A 25,697-nucleotide genomic window follows, 5' to 3' on the forward strand; every position below is an offset into this window, starting at 1 on the left:
AATGTGATGTTTTCACTTGGGACGAAATAGTCCTCAAATTTTGTCAACAGAGTGTCCAGTGTAAAGTCTGGCTCATCAATTTAAAAGCTGCCCGGTACATCTTCGCCAATTACATGTAGAAAGATAGATGCTTGCAAGTGTTCATCAGCCCCTTTGACTCTGTTCATAGAAACATAGAAAACCTGCAGTACAATACAGGCTCTTCGGCCTACAAAGTTGTGCCGGACATGTCCCTACCTTAGAAATGACCAGGGTTACCCATAGCCCTCTGTTTTTCTCTCCATGTATCTATCCAAATAAAAGTCTCATATCCACCTCCATCACTGTTGCTGGCAGCCCATTCCACGCACTCACCACTCTGCAAAAAAAACTTACCCCTGGTATCTCCTCTGTACCTACTTCCAAGCACCTTAAAACTGTGCCCTCTCATGCTAGCCATTTCAGCCCTGGGAAATAGCCTCTGACTATCCACACGATCAATGCCTTTCATCAACTTATACACCTCTCATCCTCCATCACTCCAAGGAGAAAAGGCCGAGTTTGTCATGGTCCGGTCCTGAGCCCGCATTCCGGGTCTTGATCTGGTCCGCGGACTCCAGACTCCGGGTCTTGCAGCCGTCCCTCCCGCCACCCTTAAGCCAATTAGGATCCTCTTGGCTTAAGGAGGCACACCTGTTGCCTTTTCAGCTGGCAGGTGTTTATAAGGGGATCTGGGACTGAGCCCGGGTGGGGTGGGGGGTTGTCCTGCTCTTGACCTGTTACCCTGCTTTGAACCTGTTTCCCTGGTAGGTGCTGGTCCTGTGGTTCCGTCTGGTTTGCCTTGCTCGCGCTGTCTGACTGTCTATCCCGTTTTGACCTCGTCGTCCTGTGTTACACTGGTTGCCCTGTCCTCCCTGTTCTGACCTGTGCATCATGTTTGTCCTACTGGTACCGTTCGCCCTGGCTTGGAGTACCTGCCGCTAATCAACGAGTTCTGTGAGTCAGTCTTGGAGTCACCCTGACCTAGTCCCTTTCCTACCCCTCGCCCCCATCGGGCAGGTCAGGCCAGATTGCAATTGCCTGGCAGGGGACTCTGCCCCTTTTCCTACCCCTTGCTTCCGACGGGTGGTACTCCACACCTGCCCAGGTTTCCCGCGTCTTACCTCTGTGGCCATGCCTGGGAGGCAGCCCTGCCAAGGAGTTATATGACCCACCCAAAGGACTCTGCCCCTTTCCTACCCCTCGCCTCCGTCAGGTAGGTCAGGCCATATTGCTGTTACCTAGCGGAGGACTCTGCCTTGCCTTGAACTCCGGGATCCCGCCTCGCCAGCCTGAACCCCAGTGTTACCCCTGCACGCCACGTTCCCCTTGCACACAATGGTCTCCCCAACTTGTTCTATCCTCTAGTTATTCCTGTCCTGCCCCTAGTACTTCAGTGCCTGCATCCTACACTTGGGTCCATTCCATGTCCCCTGTGACAGAGTTCACTCAACCTGTTTTCATAAGGGATGCTCCTCAATCCAGGCAACATCCTTGTAAATCTGCTCTGCCCACTTTCTATGGTTTCCACATCCTTCCGGTAGTGTTGGATGCTGAATATATATTGAATCACTGTTTGAAGTGTTTCCAGCTATCAGTTGGATTCCCAGTAACCTGTATAGGTGCGGGAGGACTTGGCTTATCCATGCCCAAATTTTCAGGCTCTTCCCAGAATAACTTTTGGTGATTTGGTGAACAACAGCAGCTTCAGAGCACAATGATAGGAAGGCTTATGGAATGCTTCTTTTTATTAGTCGAGGTATTGAGTTTAAAAGTCAGAAGGTTATGTTGCGCCTTTATAAATACTGGTTCGGCCATATCTGGTGTAGAGTTCTGGTCGCCCCACTGTAGGAACGATGTCACAGCTTTGGAGAGGGTGCAGAAGTGCTTTACCAGAATGCTGCCTGATTTAGAGGACGTGTGCTATCGTGAGAGACTGGATAAAGTTTGATTGCTTTCTCTGGAGCATCGGAGGCTGAGGAGAGGTCTGATGGAGGTTTATAAGATTATGAAAATTTTAGATAGAGTGGACAGAGAGTGTCTGTTTCCCAGGGTTGAAATGTCAAATACCAGGGGGCATACATTGAAGGTAATGGGGGGGTAGATTTTTTACTCAGAGATTCATGGATGCCTGATATGTTGTTAAAGGCAAATACATCAGAGGCTTTGAAGAGTCATTTCAATAGGCATGTGGATATAAGGAAGATGGAGGGATATGGACATGGTGTAGGTAGGAGGGATTAATGTTTGGGTGTTTTGATTTGGCTGGTTTGGCACATTATTGTCAGCTGAATGGCTTGTCCTTGTGCTGTACTGTTCTATGTATATATACATATATGTATAATCACATACATATAGACACGTATATATACACACAAACAAACTTGTCACATAATTGGTCAAAGCTTTGATAACTGGGACATTGAGGAGGATGTGAGAAGGACAGGAGTGGGACAACCTTCAAGGAGGGAGCACAGTGACTGGGTCTCTAGCAATGAGTCTGACCAGAGGGATGAAGAGGACTGCAGTGTCAATCAGAGATTCCACAGTCAGAGTAACAGAGATGAGATTTGTGGCTCCGATCGAGACACCCAGATGGTAGGTGCCAGGGTCAAGGATGTCGGGTCCATGACATTCTCAGGGGAGAGTGTGAGCATCCAGAAGTCTTGGTGCGTATTGGCACTGATGACATAGATAGACATGGTGAGGAGGTCCAGAAGAGAGAGTTTAGGGAGCTAGGTAAAAAGCTGAAAAACAGGGTAGTAATCTCTGGATTGATGCCTATGCTACATGCCAGTGAAGATGATTTGGCAGCTGAGGAACTGGTGCAGAGGCCAGGGGTTCAGACTTGCGGATCATTGAGATCTCTTCTGGGGAAGGCATAACCTGTACAAAAGGGACCCGAAGTGGTGCATTATCCTTGTGGGCAGGTTTGCTAAAGTTCTTCACGAGGGTTTGAACTAATTTGGCAGGGGGATGGGAAGCAGAGTGATTGTACTGAGGATGAGGTAGTTGGCTTACAAGCAAAGGCAATGCGTACTGAGACTCCTAGTATGGAGTGACTGATGATAGGGCAAAATTGCAGTCAATAGGATGAGTTCCATTGTAAAAGTGGACAAAAGAAGGGTGAAGACTGAAGGTGTTTTATTTGAAAGTGCCTACTTTACTGACTAAGGTAGATGAACTTGAACTTGGCATGTATGATGTTGCAGGCATCACTGAATCATAGCTGAAAGAACATCACAGCCGGGAGCTTAACATCCAAGAATACACATTGTATCAAAAAGACAGGCAAGTAGGCAGAGGGGGTAGATGAGACATAGGGTTAGAAGGTGTTGAATGATTGTGGGTAAGGAACTACAAGGGTAAAAAGGCCCTGATAAGAGTTATAAACAGTCCCCCAAACAGTAGCAAACGTGCTATACAAATTACAACTAGTAATAAAAGGAAATGCATGACAAAAGGGCAATGTTATAATGGTCATGGGGATTTCAATGTGCAGGTAGATTGGGAAAATCAGGTTGGTGCTGGATTCCAAGAAGGGAAATTTCTAGAATGCCTGCTGGATAGCTTTTTAGAGCAGCTTGTGGTTGAGCCAACTAGGGGATCAGCTATTCTAGATTGGGTGTTCTGCAATGAACCAGAATTGATTAGAGATTAGAGAGCTTAAGATATAATAACCCTTAGGTGTAAGTGATAATAATATGATCAAATTCACCCTGAAATTTGAGGGGAGGCTAAAGACAGATGTATCAGTATTACCGTGGAGTAAAGGGAATTACAGAGGCATGAGAGAGGAGCTGGCTAAAATTGGTCAGAAAAAAACACTGGCAGGGATGATGGCCGAGCCACAATGATTGAATTTCTGGGAGCAATTCAGAAGGCACAGGATATATATATCCCAAAGAGGAAGAATTATTCCAAAGGTAAGATGGTACAACCATGGCTAGCAAGAGAAGTGAAAGCCAACACAAGTGAATCTCCAGATGCTGGAAATAAAGAAAAACATAAAATGCTGGCAGAACTCTGCAGGCCAGACAGCATCTATGGGAGGAGGTAGTGACAACGTTTTGGGCTGAAACCCTTCATCAGGAGTGCCAGGTAAAGCCAAAGAGAGGGCAATATAATAAAGGAAAAATTAGTGGTAAGTTAGAGGATTGGGAAACTTTTAAAAACAAATTAAAGGCAACTTAAAAAGTCATAAAAAAGGAAAAGGTGAAATATGAAAGTAAGCTAGGCAATAATATTAAAGAGGATACCAAAACTTTCTTCAGATACATAAAGTGTAAACAAGAGGCGAGAGTGGATATCGGACAGCTGGAAAATGATGCTGAAGAGGTAGTAATGGGGGACAAGGAAATGCCAGACAAACTGATTAATTATTTGGCATCGGTCTTCACTGTGGAAGACACTAGCAGTATGCCAGAATTTTGAGTGTCAGGGGTCAGAAGTGTGTGAAGTTGCCATTAATAGACAGAAGGGAAACTGACAGGTAGATAATTCACCTGGACCAGATGGTGTACACCCCAGGGTTCTGAAAAAGCTGAGCGAAGAGATTGAGGAGGCATTAGCAATGATTTTTCAAGGAATCATTAGATTCTGGAATGGTTCTGAAAGACTGGGAAATTACAAATGTCACACCACTCTTCAAAAAGAAAGAGGGGCAGAAGAAAAATTATAGATCAGATCATCTGACTTCAGTAGTTGGGAAAATATTGGAGGCAATTGTTAAGGATTTAGTTTTGGGATACTTGGAGACACATGATAAAATACGCAGTAGCCATCATGTTGTACTCAAGGGAAAATCTTGTCTGACAAACCTGCTGGAATTCTTTGAAGTAACAAGCAGGATTGACAAAGGAGAATTGGTTGATGCTGTGTACTTGGATTTTCAGAAAGCCTTTGACAAGGTGCCACACATGAGGCTGCTTAACAAGTTAAAAGCCCGTGGTGTTATATTAAGGATTCCAGCAATGGCTGATTGGCAGAGGTAAAGAGTGTGAATAAAAGGAGCCTTTTCTGGTCAGCTGCTGTTGACTAGTGGTGTTCCCCGAGAGTCTTTTTATGTTCTATGTCATTGGCGTGGATGACAGAATTCATGCTGTATTGCAAAGTTTGCAGATGATATGAAGATTAGGTGGAGGAGCAGGTAGTTTTGAGGAAGTAGGCTACAGAAGGACATAGACAGATTAGGAAATGGGCGAAGAAGTGACAGATGGCATAGTATTGGAAGTGTATGGTCATGCGCTTTGATAAAAGAAATAAAAGCATAAACTCTTTTCTAAATGGAGAAAATTCAAAAGTCTGGGGTGCAAAGGGACTTGGGTGTCCTTGTGCAGTATTCCCTAAAAGTTAATTTGCAGGTTGAGTTTGTGGCGAGGAAGCCAAATGCAATGTTAGCATTCATTTTGAGAGGACCAGAATATAAGAGTAAGGATGTAATGTTGAGGCTTTATAAAGCAGTGGTGAGGCCCCGCTTAGAGTAGTCTGAGCCAATTTGAGCCCCTTATTGTAAAAAGGATGTGCTGATACTGGTGAGCGTTCAAAGATGGTTCATGAAAATAACTCCAAGATTAAATGGCTCTTCATATGAAATGTGTTTGATGTCTATGAGCCTGTATTTACTGGAATGAGGGGTGACCTAATTGAAAACTTGAATGTTGAAAGGCTTTGATAGAGTGGATGTGAAAAGGATGGTTTCTATGGTTTGGAAGTCTAGGACCAGGACACAGCCTCAGAACAGAGGGGTGTCATTTTAGAAAGGAGTTATTTCTTAAGCCAGAGTGGTGAAGCTGTGGCATCTTTACGTCTAATTCAGGCAGAGGTTGATAGATTCTTGATTGTTGTAGGCATAAAGAGATACAGGGAGAAGGCGGGAGATGGGGCTGAGAGGGAAATGAAACAGACGTGATGAAATGGAGGAGGAGACTCGATGGGCCAAGTTCATAATTCTGATCCTATATCTTATGGTTATGACGGGGAGAGTGAAATTGCACATTTTGGCAGGAAAATATGCAATGAAGCATGTTGTCTAAATGCTGAGAGATAAAAGGGGCTGGAGGGGCAAAGAGAACTTTGCATGAGAGTTTATTCTCATGTGTGAATATAATTAGGAATGTGAACAGAATGTTATCTGATAACTGACCTTCAATATGGAACGCGTACGTCTGCAGGTTTATCCGGAGCGCGGGCTTTTTGCTAGGTTGTGGTTAAACAGTTAGAAATTGGCCGTTGCGGAGATGAATATGAGAAGCCGCCCTCTGTTCTGTCCATCCCTCTGACTGACTCATCCACTTCCCGTCACTCTGACTCAGCCTCCCCATCTCTCACTGTGCGCTTTTCTTTGAAATGTTAACTCTTTATTGGAGGATTAAAGTTCAAAGAAACGGGTGGATTAGGTAATTATCCTTGGGTAATTATTGAGAATTATACCACCGTATTGAAACCGCTCCGAACGTAGATTGATCTATCGGTGTTACATGAAGGGTCTGGAGATGAAATTCTCATTCACTTCTGATGAGTGCAGTAAGCTAATCAGAGAGCTGCCTTGTTCACCAGTGAACAGAGAGCAGAAAGAAAAAGCGCCGAGAGGAACTGTCAGGTCCCCGGATGGCCGGAAAATGTGAAAATCCCGCCGAAAATTATTTATTGATCTGTAGTCAGCAAAATTATGCATTTACTCATTACTTCGATCAAGATTTATTTTACTGTAACATTATTTAACTCGCAAGTTTGAATGTTTCTGGTTATTGAGCGGCCGGGGTCGCCTATGTATAAAGGTCATGAACTTCTTGTTCTTCTCAAACTGCGAACTTGCAACGTGAAAAAAATCGAATTCCAGCATCTGCAGACTGTTGTATTCCCGGGAACATATGGACTCGGCCAGAAATGGGACTGGTCACTATGAACTGCATTTATTAAAGGAGATCTCCAAAACGGTAACAACAGCAAATGGCTGGAAACTTAACCACAATAACCAACTGGGATTTGAGAGAAGCTGTAATGTCTTATTGAACAAAACACCGACAAGGAAAGGACGGAAGGGAATAGCGTGATTAACAAAAGGTTAGTGAACAGGAATTGACAGCCCTTTTCCTGCCGGATTGGTGGCTCTGAAAAGAGCCTTTTGTTGTGCTTGGTGCCGAGGTCGGGTTTAGGCGCGCTCCCCGCGGATACGCCGGGCCAGCTGGATGTCTTTGGGCATGATGGTGACTCGCTTGGCGTGGATGGCGCACAGGTTGGTGTCCTCAAAGAGCCCCACCAGGTAAGCTTCGCTGGCCTCCTGCAGGGCCATGACGGCCGAGCTCTGGAAGCGCAGATCGGTTTTGAAGTCCTGAGCGATCTCCCGGACCAGGCGCTGGAAGGGCAGTTTGCGGATGAGCAGCTCGGTGGATTTCTGGTAGCGCCGGATCTCCCTCAGAGCCACGGTGCCGGGCCGGTAGCGATGGGGCTTCTTCACTCCGCCCGTGGCTGGGGCGCTCTTGCGCGCCGCTTTGGTCGCCAGTTGTTTGCGGGGAGCTTTCCCACCGGTCGATTTTCGCGCTGTTTGCTTGGTGCGGGCCATTCTCCTTCAGCAGTCCGATTGCAGCCTGAAATATCAGGATTGCAGTGTCGGAGCAGACGCTGGGACTGGCTTTTAAAGCGTTGATGAAGGGCCGCCCTGCTCCCTCTGGTTGGTTGGAATGAAGATGTCCATTATAGGGTTTCAGCGGTGTGATTGGCTGCCTTTCCTTAATCAGTTTGACGCTGCCCGGCGGTGGGGGTGGGAATTATTACCAGTTACCAAATATGGAAGCTGGTGACAGAGGGTCACTGTTCAGCCAATCTGACTGCAGAGGTTGGATCACCGGTCAATTTCAAATCGCCCGCCAATTTCTAGAGCAACTGTGACTAGTTTCTTGCAATTAATACAATCGTAAATTATCAAATTCCATATTGATTTAATTTATCGTTTTTAATTCCCTCGTTTTTCAATTCTGCCGGAAACGGGAGGTCAGGCAGAAAGAATTGGAATCTATTTTATTTACTGCATTTCCTAAATTGTTTCGATGAGAAACAAAGCCGCAAAATATACAGGAATCTACACTGAACTGAACTGTCTATAGAAAGATCAATTGCAAACAACTAATTCTTTCTCTTCACGCTCCAAGTCACTGCTCAAAGATAAACCGATTATCACTGTCTCCTTTTAGACACAGCGCCCTGACCCGCCCGAGAGAGACGGTGTCGGAGTAACAGAGCAGAGTCCTCTCATCTTCCAGCTCCGACCCAATACTCCGACCGCTAATTTCCAACGCTTAATCTGAACATAGAATGGAAATACAGCGCTCCGCGCAATCCTCCAGAAGCGCCAATCCTTCACTGAATCAGATTTCATATCACCGGCATATATCGTGAAATTTATTAATTTAGCGACAGCAGTACAATGCAATACATGATAATACAGGAAAAAGTAAATAAGTAATCAATTACAGTAAGTATATTTGTACATATTAAATAGTTCGAGTACAAGTAATGCAAAAACAGTCATAGCATGTTACCGGGTAATTTCATCCCTCTCCAGTCCCACGCCCAGAACCTGCTCCTTCTCCTCACACATAGCAGTTTAGTCATATTAACCATTAACTGGGAAACTTCCATGTTGGCCTTTGAGCTGTGAGACAGGGATTCTCCGGCAGTGCCACCATCTCCCGGCATCAAGTGAGAAAGAAACGGCCCTTTGAACGGAGACTGAAGCGGAACACATCCATGTCCGATTGAGCCTCGGTCCGGATATCCCATACTGTTTTATTTCAGTTACTAGGGAAGGAACAGGGACGGCAACGCCGAATGTCAGCGGGGCACCGGGGATGGCGGGTTTTCTGGAAATAGTTCGTACTGGCATCTAAACCGACCAGGATCTGGAATCGCGCGATTCAGGATCAGCTCTTTTCTGGGAGATGTGGGTGGCTCTTAAAAGAGCCTTTGGTTTCGGGTTTTTTATGTATTTACTTTTTGGCCGCTGTCTTCTTGGATTTCACAGATTTTGCCTTCGGCTTGGGTTTTGCCGGTTTCTTGGTCACCTTGGGGGCTGCGGCCTTCTTCGGGCTCTTGGACTTCTGCGTCGTCTTCTTGGTCGCTGTTTTCTTAGCTGCCGCTTTTTTAACCGCAGTTTTCTTAACCACTTTGCGTTTGGCGGGAGATTTCTTGGCACCTGTTTTCTTGGCCGCAGGTTTCTTGGTCACCGCCTTCCTGGTCTTAGATGCCTTGGTCGCTGGTTTCTTCACTTTTTTCACGACTTTCCCCGCGCCTTCTTTTTTAGGGACCTTCAAGGAGCCGGAGGCACCTTTGCCCTTAGTGTGAATCAGGGAGCCGCGATCCACTTTCCTTTTAATGGTCAACCTGATCTGACTTCTCAGCTTATCAACATTGACGCCGCTGGCCGCCAAACTCTTCTTTATCGCGGCTACGGACATCCCTCGCTGGCTGTGGCAATCGGCCACAATCTTGTCGATCTGGTCGCCCAGTTTGGGACCGGTTGACTTTTTCCGGACGGCCGTCTTCTTCTTCTTGGCAGCCTTGGGTGTGGCGGCGGGTGCCGCCGGTGGAGCCACTTCTGCGGTCTCGGTCATGGTCGGACACTGCACAAACTCTGTCGAAGTGAGTGAGAAATGAAGCGAGAGGCGGCGGTACAGAGCAATTTAAAGGCAGCGAGCGGACGGGGCGGAGACATCCTGCAGTCCTCTCCTGGCCGTTCCGTCTCCCTGTGTTTCTCTCTGCTCAAAAACTCTCCGATTCCAATCAAACTGGGACATCTCCAAGACCCAGACCGCTGTCTGTCTGTGCCCAAGGCCGTATTCTCTACTGCAAAGGAAGTTTGGTCCAAATTAAAGGCAGCGTTTCCCATATTTACCGGTTTCCCTGCTGCACTGCCCTGGATTTCTCCCGCTATCTTCGACATGTTCGCTGTTTTCCGACTGAAATATTGAAATCAACTAAAATCTCGCGGTTAATTCCCACTTTGGGACTCAGCTGGGAAGCTGTGCCATCCCGTAGCAGGCAAATTGTTTTATTTTCTCTAGGTGGGGATGAAAAATCCAGCGATGTGACCGGACTCACAAACACAGTGATACCAGTCTAAGCCGTCAGGCCTCTTAGCACACTCTCCCTGACTCGCCGTTCAGATCTGTACATCCACAGCACCAACTGTTGGTCCGGAGCACAGTTCCCAGCACAGGTTTTCCTCTCCGCTCGACCTGCTCTCCGGATTATCGCGTGTTATTCGTAGATTCCCAGCTGAGTAACACCCCGAGGCCGGCGCTGTTCACAGCCCTGATCCCCTGGTTAGGGTTGGGTTAATCTCCGCTTTACGTGGGCTACATTTTCGGCTCAAACAGGAGACCAAGACCGTTGCGGTCTCCAGCTGTTTGATCAACAATCTGGGATATAATCGACCTCCCTACTTACTTGTTCAATTCCTCAGTTAATCTCCCAAATCTGTTCTAGTCTTTAAAGAGGTAACCCAGAGAATTGATGAGGGTATCACCGACACATCGTGTTAGAGACGCTTCATTCAGAAGAAAAGCATCAATGGAGTATAAATTAGATATAGTCCGCATGGAACTGCAGTCTGGAAGGTTAGATGACATGGGGTCCAGGGAGAGGTAGAAGTGGATAGATACTCGGCTCCACGTTACGAGACAGAGGGTGATGGTCGAAGTTTGTTTACGGGACTGGATCAATGAGCAGTGACGTGTTACAGGGATCGGTGCCGGGCCCATTGCTTTTCATCATTCATATAAAGAGTGTAGAAGACATGGATAGTCAGTTTGAAGATGACACTAAGCTAGGTGGTAGAGTCACAGAGCAACACAGCGCAGATACCATGTAGACATAACCTCGCAAATCCCAGATTAAATGCCCTGACTGACACGTCTTTCACTGCCCGGTCTGCCAGTGATGCCACTTTTCTCAAGTCTGAACAGAGAAATGCCATTTTTATGCAGAGATTGTCTCTTTGGATACATATATTGATCAAATATGTATACTTCTGAATTCCATCATTTAAGTATCAATCATAATACATAGTTCAAGAGTTCATAAGCAATTAACTCTGCATGTTATTTGCCAGTAATACTAGAGAATCAATAAAATAACTTTCCACAATCTGCTGTTTGTGCAACAATCCTGCGTTTGCATCTTTATCTTGATATTCTTGGTCACCTTGGTTCTGAAGCTTGAACAGAAACGTTTTACAAAGTGACGCCCAGCTCTCAAAGATTTGGTTCAGCCTCTGACTGTACAGTGTCTGACAGTACACCAACTCCAGTGAAATGGAGGTGTGCTCAGACGCAGTGTCTTCTACAGCCTCAACCAAAGATGTAATAATATATTCAGTATTCTGTCTTTTAAAATATTTTTTTATGACCACAAGACAGTGCTGGACGTTAAGAACTTAAAGTACCTTAGGGCTACCCCCATCAGTGAGTTGCTTGTCGGCAGAGAAAGTGGAGGAGCTGGACTTGATGTGAGTTGTGCTGCTGACTGAATCAGAGAGGTGTTGGAGAGATTTGGTGCGGTGCTGTCTTGTAGTGAGTAAATCTCTTAGTCACTTTTCTTGCCATCACATTTAGACATTGTTAATGTGGAATGCTGCAAGACAAATTTATTCTTTGGTTTATTGGTAAGTATTTGGGGGAACTGTGTGGGCTCGATCAGGCCTCAAGCTGCAGTGTTGCCTGTTTATCGTCACTCTGGGGAGGTGTCAGAGTTGAACACTCCACTGGAAAGCCAGAGGCAATGTAGCAAGGTGTCCATGCTGGAGTCATTGTTCGCTCAGCAGAAGACAAGTGTGAGGTGGCTCATTTTGGTAGGTCAAGTATGATGGCAGAATATAGCATTAATGGTAAGACTCATGGCAATGTGGAGGGTTAGAGGAATCTTGGGGTCCGAGTCCAGGTTGCACAGGTTTACTATGTGGTTAAGAAGGCATACAGTGCATTGGGCTTCATCAATTGTGGGATTGAATTTAGGAGTGGAGAGGTAATGTTGCAGCTATATAGGACCCTGGTCAGACCCCACTTGGAGTACTGTGCTCAGTTCTCGTCACCTCACTACAAGAAGGATGAGGAAACTATAGAAAGGGTGCAGAGGAGATTTACAAGGATGTTGCCTGGATTGGGGAGCATGCCTTATTAGAATAGGTTGAGTGAACTCAGCCTTTTCTCCTTTGAGAGGCAGAGGATGAGAGGTGACCTGATAGTGTACAAGATGATGAGAAGCATTGATCATGTGGATAGTCAGAGGCTTTTTCCCCTGGGCTGAAAAGGCTAACATGAGAGGGAACAGTATTAAGGTGCTTCAAACTAGGTACAGAGAAGATGTCAGGGGTAAAATTTTTATACAGAGAGTGGTGAGTGTGAGGAATGGGCTGTTGGCATCCATGGTGGAAATGGATACTATAGGGTCTTTTAAGAGACTCCTGGATAGGTACATGGAGCTTAGAAAAATAGAGGGCTATGGGTAACCCCAGGTAATTTCTAAGTAAGTACATGTTCAGGACAGCATTGTTGGCCAAAGGGCCTGTATTGTGCTTTAGATTTTCTATGTTCTATGTTCTAAAATTCATGAATTATATTTTACTGAAATATTATATATGCTATATGTAGCATGTGCTGTGTGTGATTGTTGATACTATGGTTTGCACCTTGGCCCCCAAAGTAACCCTGTTTTGTCTGTAATTCAACGATACACATGAATAAAGCCAATTAAACTTGAACGTGAATCTTAACCTTGCCCTACAGAAACTTCCACAAAAGTGACATTACAGATGGGCAGGATGGTGAAGAAAGTATTTGGTACACTGGCCTTCAAGCAGTGAAGACAATTAGTATAGGAGCTGGAATGTGATGTTCTTTTTATACAAGACGTTGGTGAGTCCAACCTCGAATATTGTGTACTGCTTTGGACAACTCATTCTAGGAAAGAAGTAATCAAATTGTGTGTTCAGGTGCCTTGCCGTTCAGCGTGGGCAATCATGTCTCTCCATCCATCACAGTCCCGGACCCTCTGAATCGTAGTTGTTGCCTCCCCTGTTTCTAACCATGATGTTAATCCATCTATCATTCTCATTCTCTGTCTGTCTCTGCTTCTATTTCCTTCCAGCTTTCCAGTTGTAACTAAATATTCTAATGCCTCTCTTTGCATGATGCGTTCAAAGAATTTTGATTGCTGTTTTCTGATTTTTTTTTAAGTAATGCACGTTTTATTTTTGTTCTCTGTAGAACTTCTTCATCAGTTATCCTATGCATAGCATTCTTCTGAGGAACCACATCTCTGCTGCATTGATTCTTTTTTCCATTGCATTTGTGATGGTCCATGACTCGCAGCCACACATCAATATAGGAAGAATAGTCTAACCTTAAACAAAAAGAAAACTGAAGTAATGGTAACATCAAAGAAACCTGATATCCTAAATTGTAGGATTGGATTGGGAAAAGAAAAGAAATCCTGAAACAAGTTCACAACTTCAAGTACCTTGGATCATGGGTAATTAAGTTACAGAGAGTGTAAAGAAGATGTAAAACAATAATGGTGGCAATCAAGGACTACGTTACAGAGAGAGGTTGGGCAGGCTAGATCTTCTATCCTTGGTGAGTAGTAAACTGGGAATTGACATTACAAAGACATATATATAATCATGAAGAGATGAGTGCATGCAGTCTTCAACCTAGCAATAGAGAATCAAAAAGCCAAAGGGTATAGATTTCACTCACAACAGGCCTTCAGTCATAGAGGAAACCATCTACTACCACTATCTAGCTTCTCCCACAAAGTGGTGTCTATTCCAATTTACTACCTCTTTGAATGCCGATTGACTAAACCTTCCCGACCAACCTTCCATGCAGGACCTTGTCAAATGCTTACTAAAATCCATGTAGACAACATCCAATGTCTTGTCTTCATCAACTTTCCTGATAACGTCCTCAAAAAACCCCCTAAGATTGGTTTGACATGACCTACCGCGCACAAAGCCATGCTGACTACATTATGACATGCACCTTACCATGCCAGCCTCAGGGGTTTACATGCTGTAACTCTCTGGAATATCGATAGCTGGTATGGGCTCTTTAAATATTCAGGGCCTGCCCTGCTTTGGTGTCAAGATTTTAATATTTAAAGAGCACCCGAATTGCGTTTCAGTGCTCAGTCATCAGCGCAACTTCGGATTATCGTCTAACATCTAGTTTAGAACCCTGTCTGCTTCAGTCTCGTATCATATCTCAATTCTAGTATCGAATGCTACTGTACAGCCTGGCCTCACAACATTTCAGTTCAACTTCCCGACCTCATCTACTGACCAGCCTGTCTCCTGCTCAGAGTCCCATCGAGTCCATGCAGATTGGTTGTACAAGACTCCGTCGATGAGAGGTCCCATCATTGGAGCTGAAGTTGCTGCTCTTACTGCGGGGAAGCAGGTCACCTGCAGGTCGAATGTTCGGAGCTGCAGACCATTCAGTGTTGCGAAGACTCTAACAGAAGTAGCCACTACTCCCAACCCTACTGATTCTGGTTTCATACTGAAGGCGGAGATTTCCTTAGGGTAAGAACTGACGAGAGGTGAATGCCTTTGTGGACTCTGGGGCAGCCAGTAATTTCCTGGACTTGGGGACCATCCATCAGCTCAATGTACCTCTGCAGGAGTTGAGCCAGCCCATGGCCATGTCCGCAACAGCTCTGGACAGTTTTCCTCTTGATTCCGGGCAGTTGCTGCATCGACATCAGCATTGCGGATGAGGATAGAGGAACGTGCAGTCAGGGCCGGATTATGCTACAGGCCCCAGACTAGCTTATGTTATAAAGGGGCCCCAAATTTTAAAAATGCATGGAAGTATTAAAAACATAAATTATTTACTTGCATAGTAAAGTAGTTCAATTTTTTCATTTGCTATACAGCCAGATAATACGACAAATGTCTGACACTTCAGTAATAGTATTACTTACATGTATCAATTTCAAATGTCAACAGTAACAAAACTACAATTTAAAAGTTACATTTTCTAGATTTAGCATGAGCAAATTTGTTGATGATACTGTAAATGTCTATCTCACACAGAAGTTCATGATCAATGCTCATCAGAGTGAGATTGTTCAATCTGTGACTCATGGTGCTCGTTAGTGCATTTTTAATCCTTTTCAGTTTTGAGAATGAGCGTTCTCCACTGCAGTTGGTAACCATGAGTGACAAATAGATGCTCAAGGCATTTTCTACATTTGGAAAACATGACTCCAAAGAATTGTCAGTTATCAAACAGTACAACTGTAACTCTACAAGGTCTTGTTTGGCGCCAATATGAGAAGCAAGATCAGCTTTCAGTAGTTCAATAAACTGCACAAATTCTTCATCAAAACTTTCTTCCAGAAATTCCAGATATGATTTAATAAGATTTGATGACCTCTTTACGATCTGTTCAGGTGTAAATGACTGAAGGAATCCAAAAACACCTTTAGATAAGCTTTCTGTCTTTTTGACAGGGCAAACTCTCAATAATGGCAAGAAACGTTTGGCTTTTAAACTTCCAAGAAGGCGTTTGAGATTCAACAAGTGGATCAAGAGTGCTGGAACCACGGAAATCACCATACGCGCGATTTCACTTGTGCCTTCTTCGATTTTGCTGTTAATAATCTTCACGCTTAGTCAAATCCTTGGCTTTTTGCTCAATGTCAGAAAAAGTAGACCCCATAGCTTGAATATATCCACACAAGGATTCATGACGTGCACAAGCTGTGTTCAAGTCTTGGCCAGAAGATTGCAAAGAAGCACTGGTCATTTGAAAACGCTGTAATACTTGATCCCACAATACGACCATTATTTCTGTTTCCAACTTCATGGTTGAAAGTAGTCCATGAGCCTGTTGTCGACACTCTGCCTTCTGATCATTGTTATTTGAAATGTCGTCCAAGACTTGTTTTATTGCAGTAAAGCTGTGTAAAAGTGCTTTTGCTGCCTCTACACGAGCTGACCACCTGGTATCTGACATTCTTTTCACAATGGGCAAATGAGCTCCACCATCAGATAATGCAGCAGAAAGGAAATCCCACCGATAAGTAGAAGCAGAAAGAAATGTTTTCAGGTTTTCTACAAATTGAAAGAAAATTAAGGTTTCTTGACAACATTCAGCAGCACATTTTCCAACCAAATTTAGTGAATGTGCAAAACATGGAATGTAATCCACACACTTATTCAGCTCTTTAATTCGTGCTCGTAAGCCACTATACTTGCCACTCATGTTGCTGGCATTGTCATAACTTTGGCTACGGCAGTCTTTTATATCGATTTCATTTCCCCTTAAAAAGTCAGGGAAACTTTGAGCGAGCCAAAAACTTCACAAATCTTTCAAGTGGTCCAGACGGCAAAACATAGCGCGCAGTCAAAGTCAGCTGGTCCACATCAGATATATCTGGAGCAGAATCACACCGATAATGTGATCCAGTATGTTGGATCCAATCAGATTGATGAGTTGCTCACATGTTGTTTTCAATACATGTTGTTTTACATACCCTTCCTTGGTTTGCATGAGCATTTATCTGCTCTGCCAGAATATGGTCAAACTTGGCCAGTAATTCTAACAACCCTAAGTAATTTCCATTATAAGGACAGCCAACAGTTTCATCACTACCATGAAATGAAAGGCCTCGTTCTGCTAAAAACTTTACAACTTCAATTATTCGCTCTAGAAGTTTGCACCAATACTTCTGTTCGGTCTCTGTTTTTTTCCCCATAAGGTGGGAATCGACACGTTTAACTTTGCTTTTGTGCATCGACAGGGAAATTAAAGTTTGTCTACGAGACTTATTTCAATTGGGAAATACAGGTTGAAATCAGTCTAATCCGATCTTGTATCGGAACCTGAGCTGGTTCAGACTACCTAAAATCAGGAAAAAAGATGAGCAATCATGAACTGGTTTAGCAGCAAGCTTTGGAGGTGCCCAAGCTGTTTGGAGCTCTAGCAGTCAGACCTCATGGATCCAGTTACCAGGTACTGTGTGAGGAAACACACAGCAATTTTCAATAGAATTGACACCAAACCACCCTACTTTTCTGTTCAATTCCTCAATTAATCTCAGTTCCTTGAAGAGTAATTTCGAGTTCCTTGAAGAGGTAACCCAGCATTTTGATGAGGTCATCATAGACACATTGTATTATATCATTCACAAGAAAAGTATCAATGAAACATAAATTAGACAAAGTTCCCATGGAACTGCAGTCTGGAAGGCTAGATGACATGGGAGTCCAGTGAGAGGTAGAAGTGGATATATATAATCGTCTTCATGTTCGGAGACGGTGTGATGCTCGAAGGTTGTTTCGGGACTAGAGAGCAGTGAGCAGTGACGTGTTACAGGGATCGGTGCCAGGCCCATTGCTTTTCATCATTCATATAAAGAAATCGGATGAGAGTGTACATGACATGGATAGCCAGTTTGAAGATGAGACTAAGCTAGGTGGTAGAGTCAGAGAGCAACAAAACGCAGATATAATGTCGACATAACATCTAACTCCCAGATTAAATGTGCTGACTAACACATCTTTCACTGCCCGGTCTGCCAATGAATAATGCTCTTGTTCTCCTCATCCCTCTCTCCAGTGACACTCCCTAGTTCCCCACCATTCCCTGGTTTGACTTTCCAAAATACTTCATCTGAACTGTAATCCATTTGTCAATCCTCAGTTACACTTCAGTAAGTCGACAAGATCTCCCTGCAAACATCTTTACTATCAAAAATACCTCCTCGTTTTGTGTCTTCCACAAACCTTGATTTTTTTTAATATGGCATTTATATTAAAAAAGAATAACAAGTGTGCCAAGACTGACACCCGTGGCACATTAGGCATTCCCAGCCTGGATTCCTCACACACACAAAGCCATGCCAGCTCCTCCCAGTCAGACTCCATCTGTCCAAGTACTGGTAGATTCTGTCCTTCACAATCACCTCCAGTAAATTCCCTCACCTGATGACAGGCTCAGTGGTCTGTAGTTCCCTGGCTTATCCTTGATGCACCTTTTAAACAATTGATTGACAATAACACATTCTAGCTTCAGCAGCTTCACCAGTGGCTAATGATGAAGCAAGTGTCTCCACAAGGGCTCCATAATTTCCTCTCTATTCTCCCACAAAGTCCAAGGAAGCCTGTCAGGTCCTGGGCTTTTACCCATCTTAATGTGCTTAAGGCTACAAATACCTCCTCCTTGGTAATATGAATGTCCTACAAAAGTGTCACTTGTTTCTTTTATCTCTTGAGCTATGATTTTCTCCTTGGTAAACATTGAGGAGAAATAGTCATTACAAATCCCACCCACCTCCTGCAGCTGAAGATCTGGCAAGCTGTGCTGATATCTAAGGAGACCTAATCTCTCCCTAGCCACCACTACAGCTGAAGAACCTCTTGGGAGATTCCTTAACCTTACCTGCCAGATCCACCTCAAACCTTATCTTTACCCTCTGGTTTCCCTCCTAAGAGTATTGTTCATCTTCTAATAGTTATCAAATGATGCTAACCTCCTAAATGAAATGTATATTTCCTTTTGGTCTTGACCTTAACTTCAATATCTCTCGTTAGCCAAGGATGCCAAAGCTTGCTAGGTTACCTTTCATCCAAACATTCTTGGACACTTGCCGTTCCACCTATAAACATTTCCCACTTGACATTCATTCCTTATCTTTCATACAGTCTCTTCAAATTGACCTTGGCTAGATCCAAACTCCACCAGCATGACCCTGCTGCAGTTTGCAGCCCTAACCTGTGGAGCTGACCTAGCCTATCCCATCACTAATTTAAGCTAACAGCGAGACTGAAGAAGGTATCAGAAATTACAAAGGAGTCTTGGCCAATTGTGTAAATCAGCTGAGGAATGATAAACGGTGTTTAATACAGATGAGTGAGGTGTGGTAATTTGTGAAGTCATATCAGAGAAGAACTTTGTTAATACAGTCCAGTCTATCAGAAATATGAGCCTCCCTTCCATTGACTCCAGCTGCATTTTCCACTGCCCCAGGAAATCAGTCATGATAATCAAAGATCCCTCCCACCCCTATCATTCTCTCTTCTTCCCACTTCCACTGGCCAAAAGATTAAAAAAGGAATGAGAATACACACCACCAGGCTCAAGGACAACTTCTGTTCAATGGATCTCTTGTAGGTTAAAAGATGTACCTTGATCTGTCAATTTATCTCAACATGACCCTTGAAACTTGTCTACATAGAATGTAGTACTGCAGTGCACAGGCCCTTCTGCCCACAATATTATGCTGTACTAATTAAACTAATAATTAAATGTTGAACTAAACTAATTTTTATTCCATATACAATGGTGTTATGCCTCCATTCTCTGCACATCCATGTACATCATCTCAGATGCCTGTATTATACTAATCCCCATCACGAACCATGGCAGTACATTTCAACTGTCTGCTCACCACTCTCCATGTCAAATAATTTCCCTGAACCATACATTTGAACTTTCCCATACACATCTTAAATTTTTGTCCAGTCATATTAGATATTCCCTCGCTGGGGATATTGGCTGTCTGCTCTGTTCATGCTTCTCATAATCTAATAAACTCTGGCAGGTCTCCCTGAAGCTCTATCTCCCCGGAGAAAACAACCAAGTTTGTCTAAATTCTCCTTATAGCACATGCCTCTAACCCAGGCAACATCCTGGTAAATGCACTTTGAACTGTTTACAAAACATTCAAATCTTTCCTATAATGCAGCCACCAGAGTTGAATGACGTATTCTGGAGGAGGCCTAACTAGACTATTACACTCTATTCCACAGGAGGCCTAGACTCTACTCCAGATGAGGCCTAACTATACCTTTGGACTCTTTTTCAAAGGAAGCCTAACTAGTCTTAAAGATTCCATTCCTGATGAGGCCTAAACAGTACTCCAGATAAGGCCTAACTAGACTTTTAGACTCTATTCCAGTGGAGGCCTAACTAGAGTTTAAGACTGTTCTCCAGAGGAGGCCTAGACTCTACTCCAGATGAGGCCTAACTATATCTTTGGACTCTTTTTCAAAGGAAGCCTAACTAGTCTTAAAGATTCCATTCCTGATGAGGCCTAAACAGTACTCCAGATAAGGCCTAACTAGACTTTTAGACTCTATTCCAGTGGAGGCCTAACTAGAGTTTAAGACTGTTCTCCAGAGGAGGCCTAGACACTACTCCAGATGAGGCCTAACTGGACTTTTAGACTCTACTCCACAGGAGATCAAGACTCTACTCCAGATGAAGCCTAACTATACTTTTAGTGTCTATTCCAAGGGAGGCCTAGACAATACTCCAGAGGAGGCCTAACTCGACTTTTAGACTAAGTTCCTATATATTATCATTTCAGAGGAGCTGTCCTGGGTCAGCACATAAGTGCCTTTATGAAGAAAGCAATATAGCACCTCTACTTCCTTAGGAGTTTGTGGAGATTCGGCATGACATCTAAAACCTTGACAAATGTCTATAGATATTAAGTGATAAGTGTGAGGTGCTACATTTTGGTAAGAATAATCCAAATAGGACATACATGTTAAATAGTAGGGCATTGAAGAATGCAGTAGAACAGAGTGATCTAGGAATAATGTTGCATAGTTCCCTGAAGGTGGAATCACATGTGGATAGGGTGGTGAAGAAAGCTTTTGGTATGTTGGCCTTTATAAATCAGAGCATTATAGGATTTGGGATGTAATGTTAAAATTGTACAAGGCATTGGTAAGGCCGAATTTGGAGTATTGTGTACTGTTCTGGTCACCGAATTATAGGAAGGATGTCAACAAAATAGAGAGAGTACAGAGAAGATTTACTAGACTGTTACGTGGGTTTCAGCACCTAAGTTACAGGGAAATATTGAACAAGTTAGGTCTTTATTCTTTGGAGCGTAGAAGGTTGGTAGAGGTATTTGAAATTATGAGGGGGATAGATAGAGTTGACATGGATAGGCTTTTTCCATTGAGAGTGGGGAGATTCAAACAAGAGGACATGAGTTGAGAGAGGGCAAAAATTTAAGGGTAACACGAGGGGGGAATTTCTTTAATTAAATTAAATTTCTTTAATTTTACTCAGAGAGTGGTAGCTGTGTGAGCTTCCAGTAGAAGTGGTAGAGGCAGGTTCGGTATTGTCATTTAAAGTAAAATTGGATAGGTATGTGGACAGGAAAGGAATGGAGGGTTATGGGCTGAGTGTGGGTCAGTGGGACGAGGTGAGAGTAAGCGTTCAGCACAGACTAGAAGAGTCGAGATGGCCTGTTCCCATGCTGTAATTGTTATATGGTTATATATGTGTGGTGGAGAGTATATTGACCGGTTGCATCACAGTCTGGTATGGGCCCTTGAATGGAAAATCCTACAAACGTAATGGATACAGCCCAGTCCATGATGGGCAAAGCCCTCTCCTCAATCAAACACATCTACATTGAGCACTGTTATAGGAAAGTAGCATCCATCATCAAGGACCTACACTACCCAGAACTGCTCTCTTCTCACTGTTACCATGAGGAAGGAGATACAGAGGCCTTAGGTCCCACACCACCAGTTTCAGGAACAGCTATTACCCTTCAACAGTCAGGCTCCTGAACTAATGTGGATACATTCTCAAGGATTCTGCAATTCATGTTCACAGCAGTATTATCATTACTTGTTTCTTTTTGTATTTCCATGATTTGTGTGTAGTTTTTCATTAATTTTATGCTATTTCTTTATTCTACTGTGAATGACTGTAAGGAAATTAAGCTCAGGGTATTATCTGGTGACATATACATACTCAGACAATAAAATTAACTTCATACTGTACAAGATGTTGGTAAGATTGCACTTGGGGTATTGTGTAGTTTTGGTCCCCTCGCTACAAGGACCAATGTGATTCAGCTGGAGAGGGTGCAAAACACATTCGCAAGGATGCTACTAGGATTGGAAGGCTCAAGTTATAAGGAGAGGCTGGAATAGGCTGGGATAGGCTGAAATGCAGGGAAGTGAAGGATATATTTAAAAAGATATATTAAATCAAGAGGAGCATATATAAATATAAGTCCCTTTGTAGCATCACGCTGTGTAATATCCTCCAGTCCCTGTGACCCTCTGAAATGTCTGCTGTCCTACATTTGTGGATCATTTGCATCCTCACTTCCTTTTGTCGGATTGGAGGCCTGTGACCAGTGGTGAGCTGTAGGGGTGGATCTGTGCTCTGTTGTTTGTCACAGACATTGATGGTTTGGATAACAATGTACATGACATGATTAATAACATGGTAGAGAACACCAAAGTTGGTGGTGGTCTACTGGACAGTGAAAAAGTTGTCCAAGTGTACAATGAGATATAGACCAATTAGGAATGTGGGTTAGGAAATGACAGATGGGATTGAACTGAGACAAGTGCATGGTGAAGAATTTTGGTCATTTAATTCAGGGCAGGGCTACATAGCAAATGGCAGGCAGGGCTCTGAGTGTTGTAAAACAGGGACAGAGTGGTGATACAGGTAGATAGAGTGGTGAAGAAGACATTCAGTGTGTTTGCCTTCATCAGACAGAGCACTGAGTTTAATACCTTGGATGCCATGTTACAACTGTACAAGATGTTGGTGAGACTCCACTTGCTGGACTGTGTGCAGTTTTGGTCACTGAGCCACAGGAAATATGTATTTCATCTGGAAAGGGAGTAGGAATGATTAACAAGGATGTGACTGGAGGGTTTGAGTTATGTGGAGAGATTGGATAGAATGGGTCTGTTTTTCCTGGGGTGCAGGAGGCTAAGGGGAGACCTTAAAGAGATTTATATAACCATGAGGGATGTAGATAGTGTAGATGGTCACAGTCCTTTCCCCCAGGGTAGGAAATTCCAAAAATAAAGACCATAAGTGTATTGGCAGAGGATAACGTTTTAATGGGACCTGAGGGACAACTCTTTCACACTATTGATGGTGTATGTGGAATAGGCTTCCAGAGGATGTTGTTAAGGTGCATGGATTTCCAATAATTGAAATACATTTGGCCAGGTACATCAATAAGAAAGCTTAAGACAGAGGCCAAAGTCAGGCCATTGGATCTAGGTCAGGTGTGTAACTTGGTCAGCAGGGATGAATGGAACCAAAGGGCGGGCCTATTTCTGTGCTGTGTAAATCCATTTGAGAAGTCAAACCAAGACAGGATGGACACAATAAATGCTAGGGAACTGGGGAGTGTTGTTGAACGGAAAGATCTTGTGAGTTCCTGCACCCTCTGGTAGCTTATTATGAATTATTGTTTATTGCTTATGGAAAATAAATTTTCTTTATGGCCATAAGACTTGGGAGCAGAATTAGGCCATTCGGGCCACTGTGTCTGCTGTGCAATTTGATCATGGCTGATCCATTTCCCTCTCAACCCCTTTCTCCTACCTTCTCCCTTACCCTTTCACACCATGACTTATCAAGAATTTATAAACTTCCACATATCGACCCAATGACTTGGCGTCCACAGTTGCCTGTGGCAATGAACTCCACAGATTCACCACCCTCTGGCTAAAGAAATTCTTCCTCATCTCCCTTCGAAATGGGCGTCCCTCTATTCTGAAGCTGTGCCGTCTGACCTTAGATTCCCCCACTATACAAAACATCCTCTCCACATCCACTCTATCTACGCCTTTCAACATTCAATAGGTTTCAGTGAGACCCCTCATTCTTTTTAAATTCCAATGAGTCAAGGCCCAGAGCTATCAAATGCTCCTCATATGATAAGCCTATCATTCTCAGAATCATTTTTGAGAATCTCCTCTGAACCCTCTCCAATGTCAGCACACCCTTTCTTAAATAAGGAGCTCAAAACTGCTCACAATACTCCAAGTGAGGCATCTGCATTGTGTGATAAAGCCTAAGCATCACACTCCTTGCTTTTATATTCTAGTCCCCTCAAAATCGATACTTCTGGGGTGCTGGAGGGTGACTTGTGTAGCAGCAGAACTCTCAATGGATACGATTAAATATTCTCATTTCAGGCTGATATAGCTAAAAAGCACAACTGCTTTCAATGTTAGCACAGTCAGCAAAGATGTCTTAATGCATTTCAACAAACTACTGCTGCTTAAAACTGATGAAAACAATTCTGATTGTAGACGGATTTAATATATATTTCTGTTTTTTGCATGATTTTAATGTATTCAATATGTGAATGCTGTAATTGATTTACTGATTTTTTTTCTCTTTTTCTTCTATATTATGTATTACATTGAACTGCTGCTGCTGAGTTAGCAAATTTCATGACACGTGCCGGTGATAATAAACCTGATTCTGATTCTGACATTACATTTGTCTTTCTTACCCCCGGCTCAACCTGCAAGTTAACTTTTTAATGAATCCTGTGCAGGGATTCTCAAATCCCTTTGCACCTCAGATTTATGGATTTTCTCCCCATTTATAAAATAGTCTGCACTTTTATTCTTACTATAAAAATGCATGACCATACACTATATTCCATTAGCCACTTCTTTGCCTATGCTCCCGATCTGTCTTAGTTCTTCAACACTAACTGTCCTTCCACCTATTTACATATCATCCACAAACTTGGCCACAGAGTCATCAATTCTGTCACCCAAATCATTGACATAAAATGTAAAATGAAGCAGTCCCAAAACTGGCCGCTGCAGATCACTACCAGCGATCTCGCAGAAAAAGTCCCCTTTATTCCCACTCTTTACCTCCTGCCAATCAGCCAATGCTCTATCTTTGCTATTATCTTTCCTGTAATACCATGAACACTTACCTTGCTAAGCAGCCTCATGTGTGAGACCTTGTCAAAGACTTTGTAAAAATCCAAATTCACCACAAGCGTGATTCTCCTTTGTCTATCCTGCTTGTTATTTCCTCAACGAATTGCAACAAGTTTGACAGGCAAGATTTGCCCTTTGGAAAACCGAGCTGATTTTGCCTCCAAGTACCCTGAAACATACTTAATATTGGATTCTAATATCTTCCCAGCCACCAGTCAAGGTAAATGGCCTATAATTTCCTTTCTTCTGCCTGCCACCCTTCTCAAAGAGTGGAGTCACATTTGCAATTTTCCTGCCCTCCAAAACCATTCCAGAATTTGTAAATGTGGAAAGGTTATTGCTGATGCTTCCACAATCTCTTCAGGCACCTCTTTTAGAACCCTGTGTGTAGTCCACCTGGTCCAGGTGACTTAACTACCTTCAGAGTTTGCAGCTTCACGGGCACCTTCTCCTTAGTAATAACAATAATACTTCTATCCCCTGACACTCTCAGATTTCTGGCATTCTCTCATGTCTTCCACAGTGAAGACTGACATAGAATACTTCTTAATTTTATTCATAATTTCTTTATGTCCCACCCCTATCACTCCAGCATCATTTCCCAGCCGTTCAATACCCATGCGTGTCTCTCTTTTACTCCTTATATACCTGAAAAAAACTTTTTGTATCCTCTTGAATTTTTGGCTAGCCTACCTTCATATTTTATCTTTTCTCCCTTTGTGGTTTTCTTAATTGCCTTTTGTTAGTTTTTAAAAGCTGCCCACCCCTCTAACTCACCAGTAATTTTTGATATGTTTTGCTTTTATGCTGTCTTTGACTTCCCCTGTTAACCGTAGTTGCCTCAACTTCCCTTTAGAATACTTCTTCATCTTTGGGATGTATCTTTCCTGTACCTTCTGGATTTCTTCCCAAACAC

General features: G+C 43.4%; 2 protein-coding genes across 2 annotated transcripts; both read right to left on the reverse strand.

The window, feature by feature from the left end:
• Positions 1-6,216: 6,216 nt before the first annotated feature.
• Positions 6,217-8,174, reverse strand: LOC132383194 (histone H3). The gene has a single exon (XM_059954083.1). The coding sequence runs from the start codon at positions 7,580-7,582 to the stop codon at positions 7,172-7,174; it is 411 nt and encodes a 136-aa protein (XP_059810066.1). The 5' UTR covers positions 7,583-8,174; the 3' UTR covers positions 6,217-7,171.
• A 224-nt stretch (positions 8,175-8,398) lies between these two features.
• Positions 8,399-9,676, reverse strand: LOC132383192 (histone H1-like). The gene has a single exon (XM_059954080.1). The coding sequence runs from the start codon at positions 9,627-9,629 to the stop codon at positions 9,006-9,008; it is 624 nt and encodes a 207-aa protein (XP_059810063.1). The 5' UTR covers positions 9,630-9,676; the 3' UTR covers positions 8,399-9,005.
• Positions 9,677-25,697: the final 16,021 nt, after the last annotated feature.

Source organism: Hypanus sabinus, chromosome 29 (genome assembly GCF_030144855.1).
Source record: "Hypanus sabinus isolate sHypSab1 chromosome 29, sHypSab1.hap1, whole genome shotgun sequence".
Classification (NCBI taxonomy): Eukaryota; Metazoa; Chordata; class Chondrichthyes; order Myliobatiformes; family Dasyatidae; genus Hypanus; species Hypanus sabinus.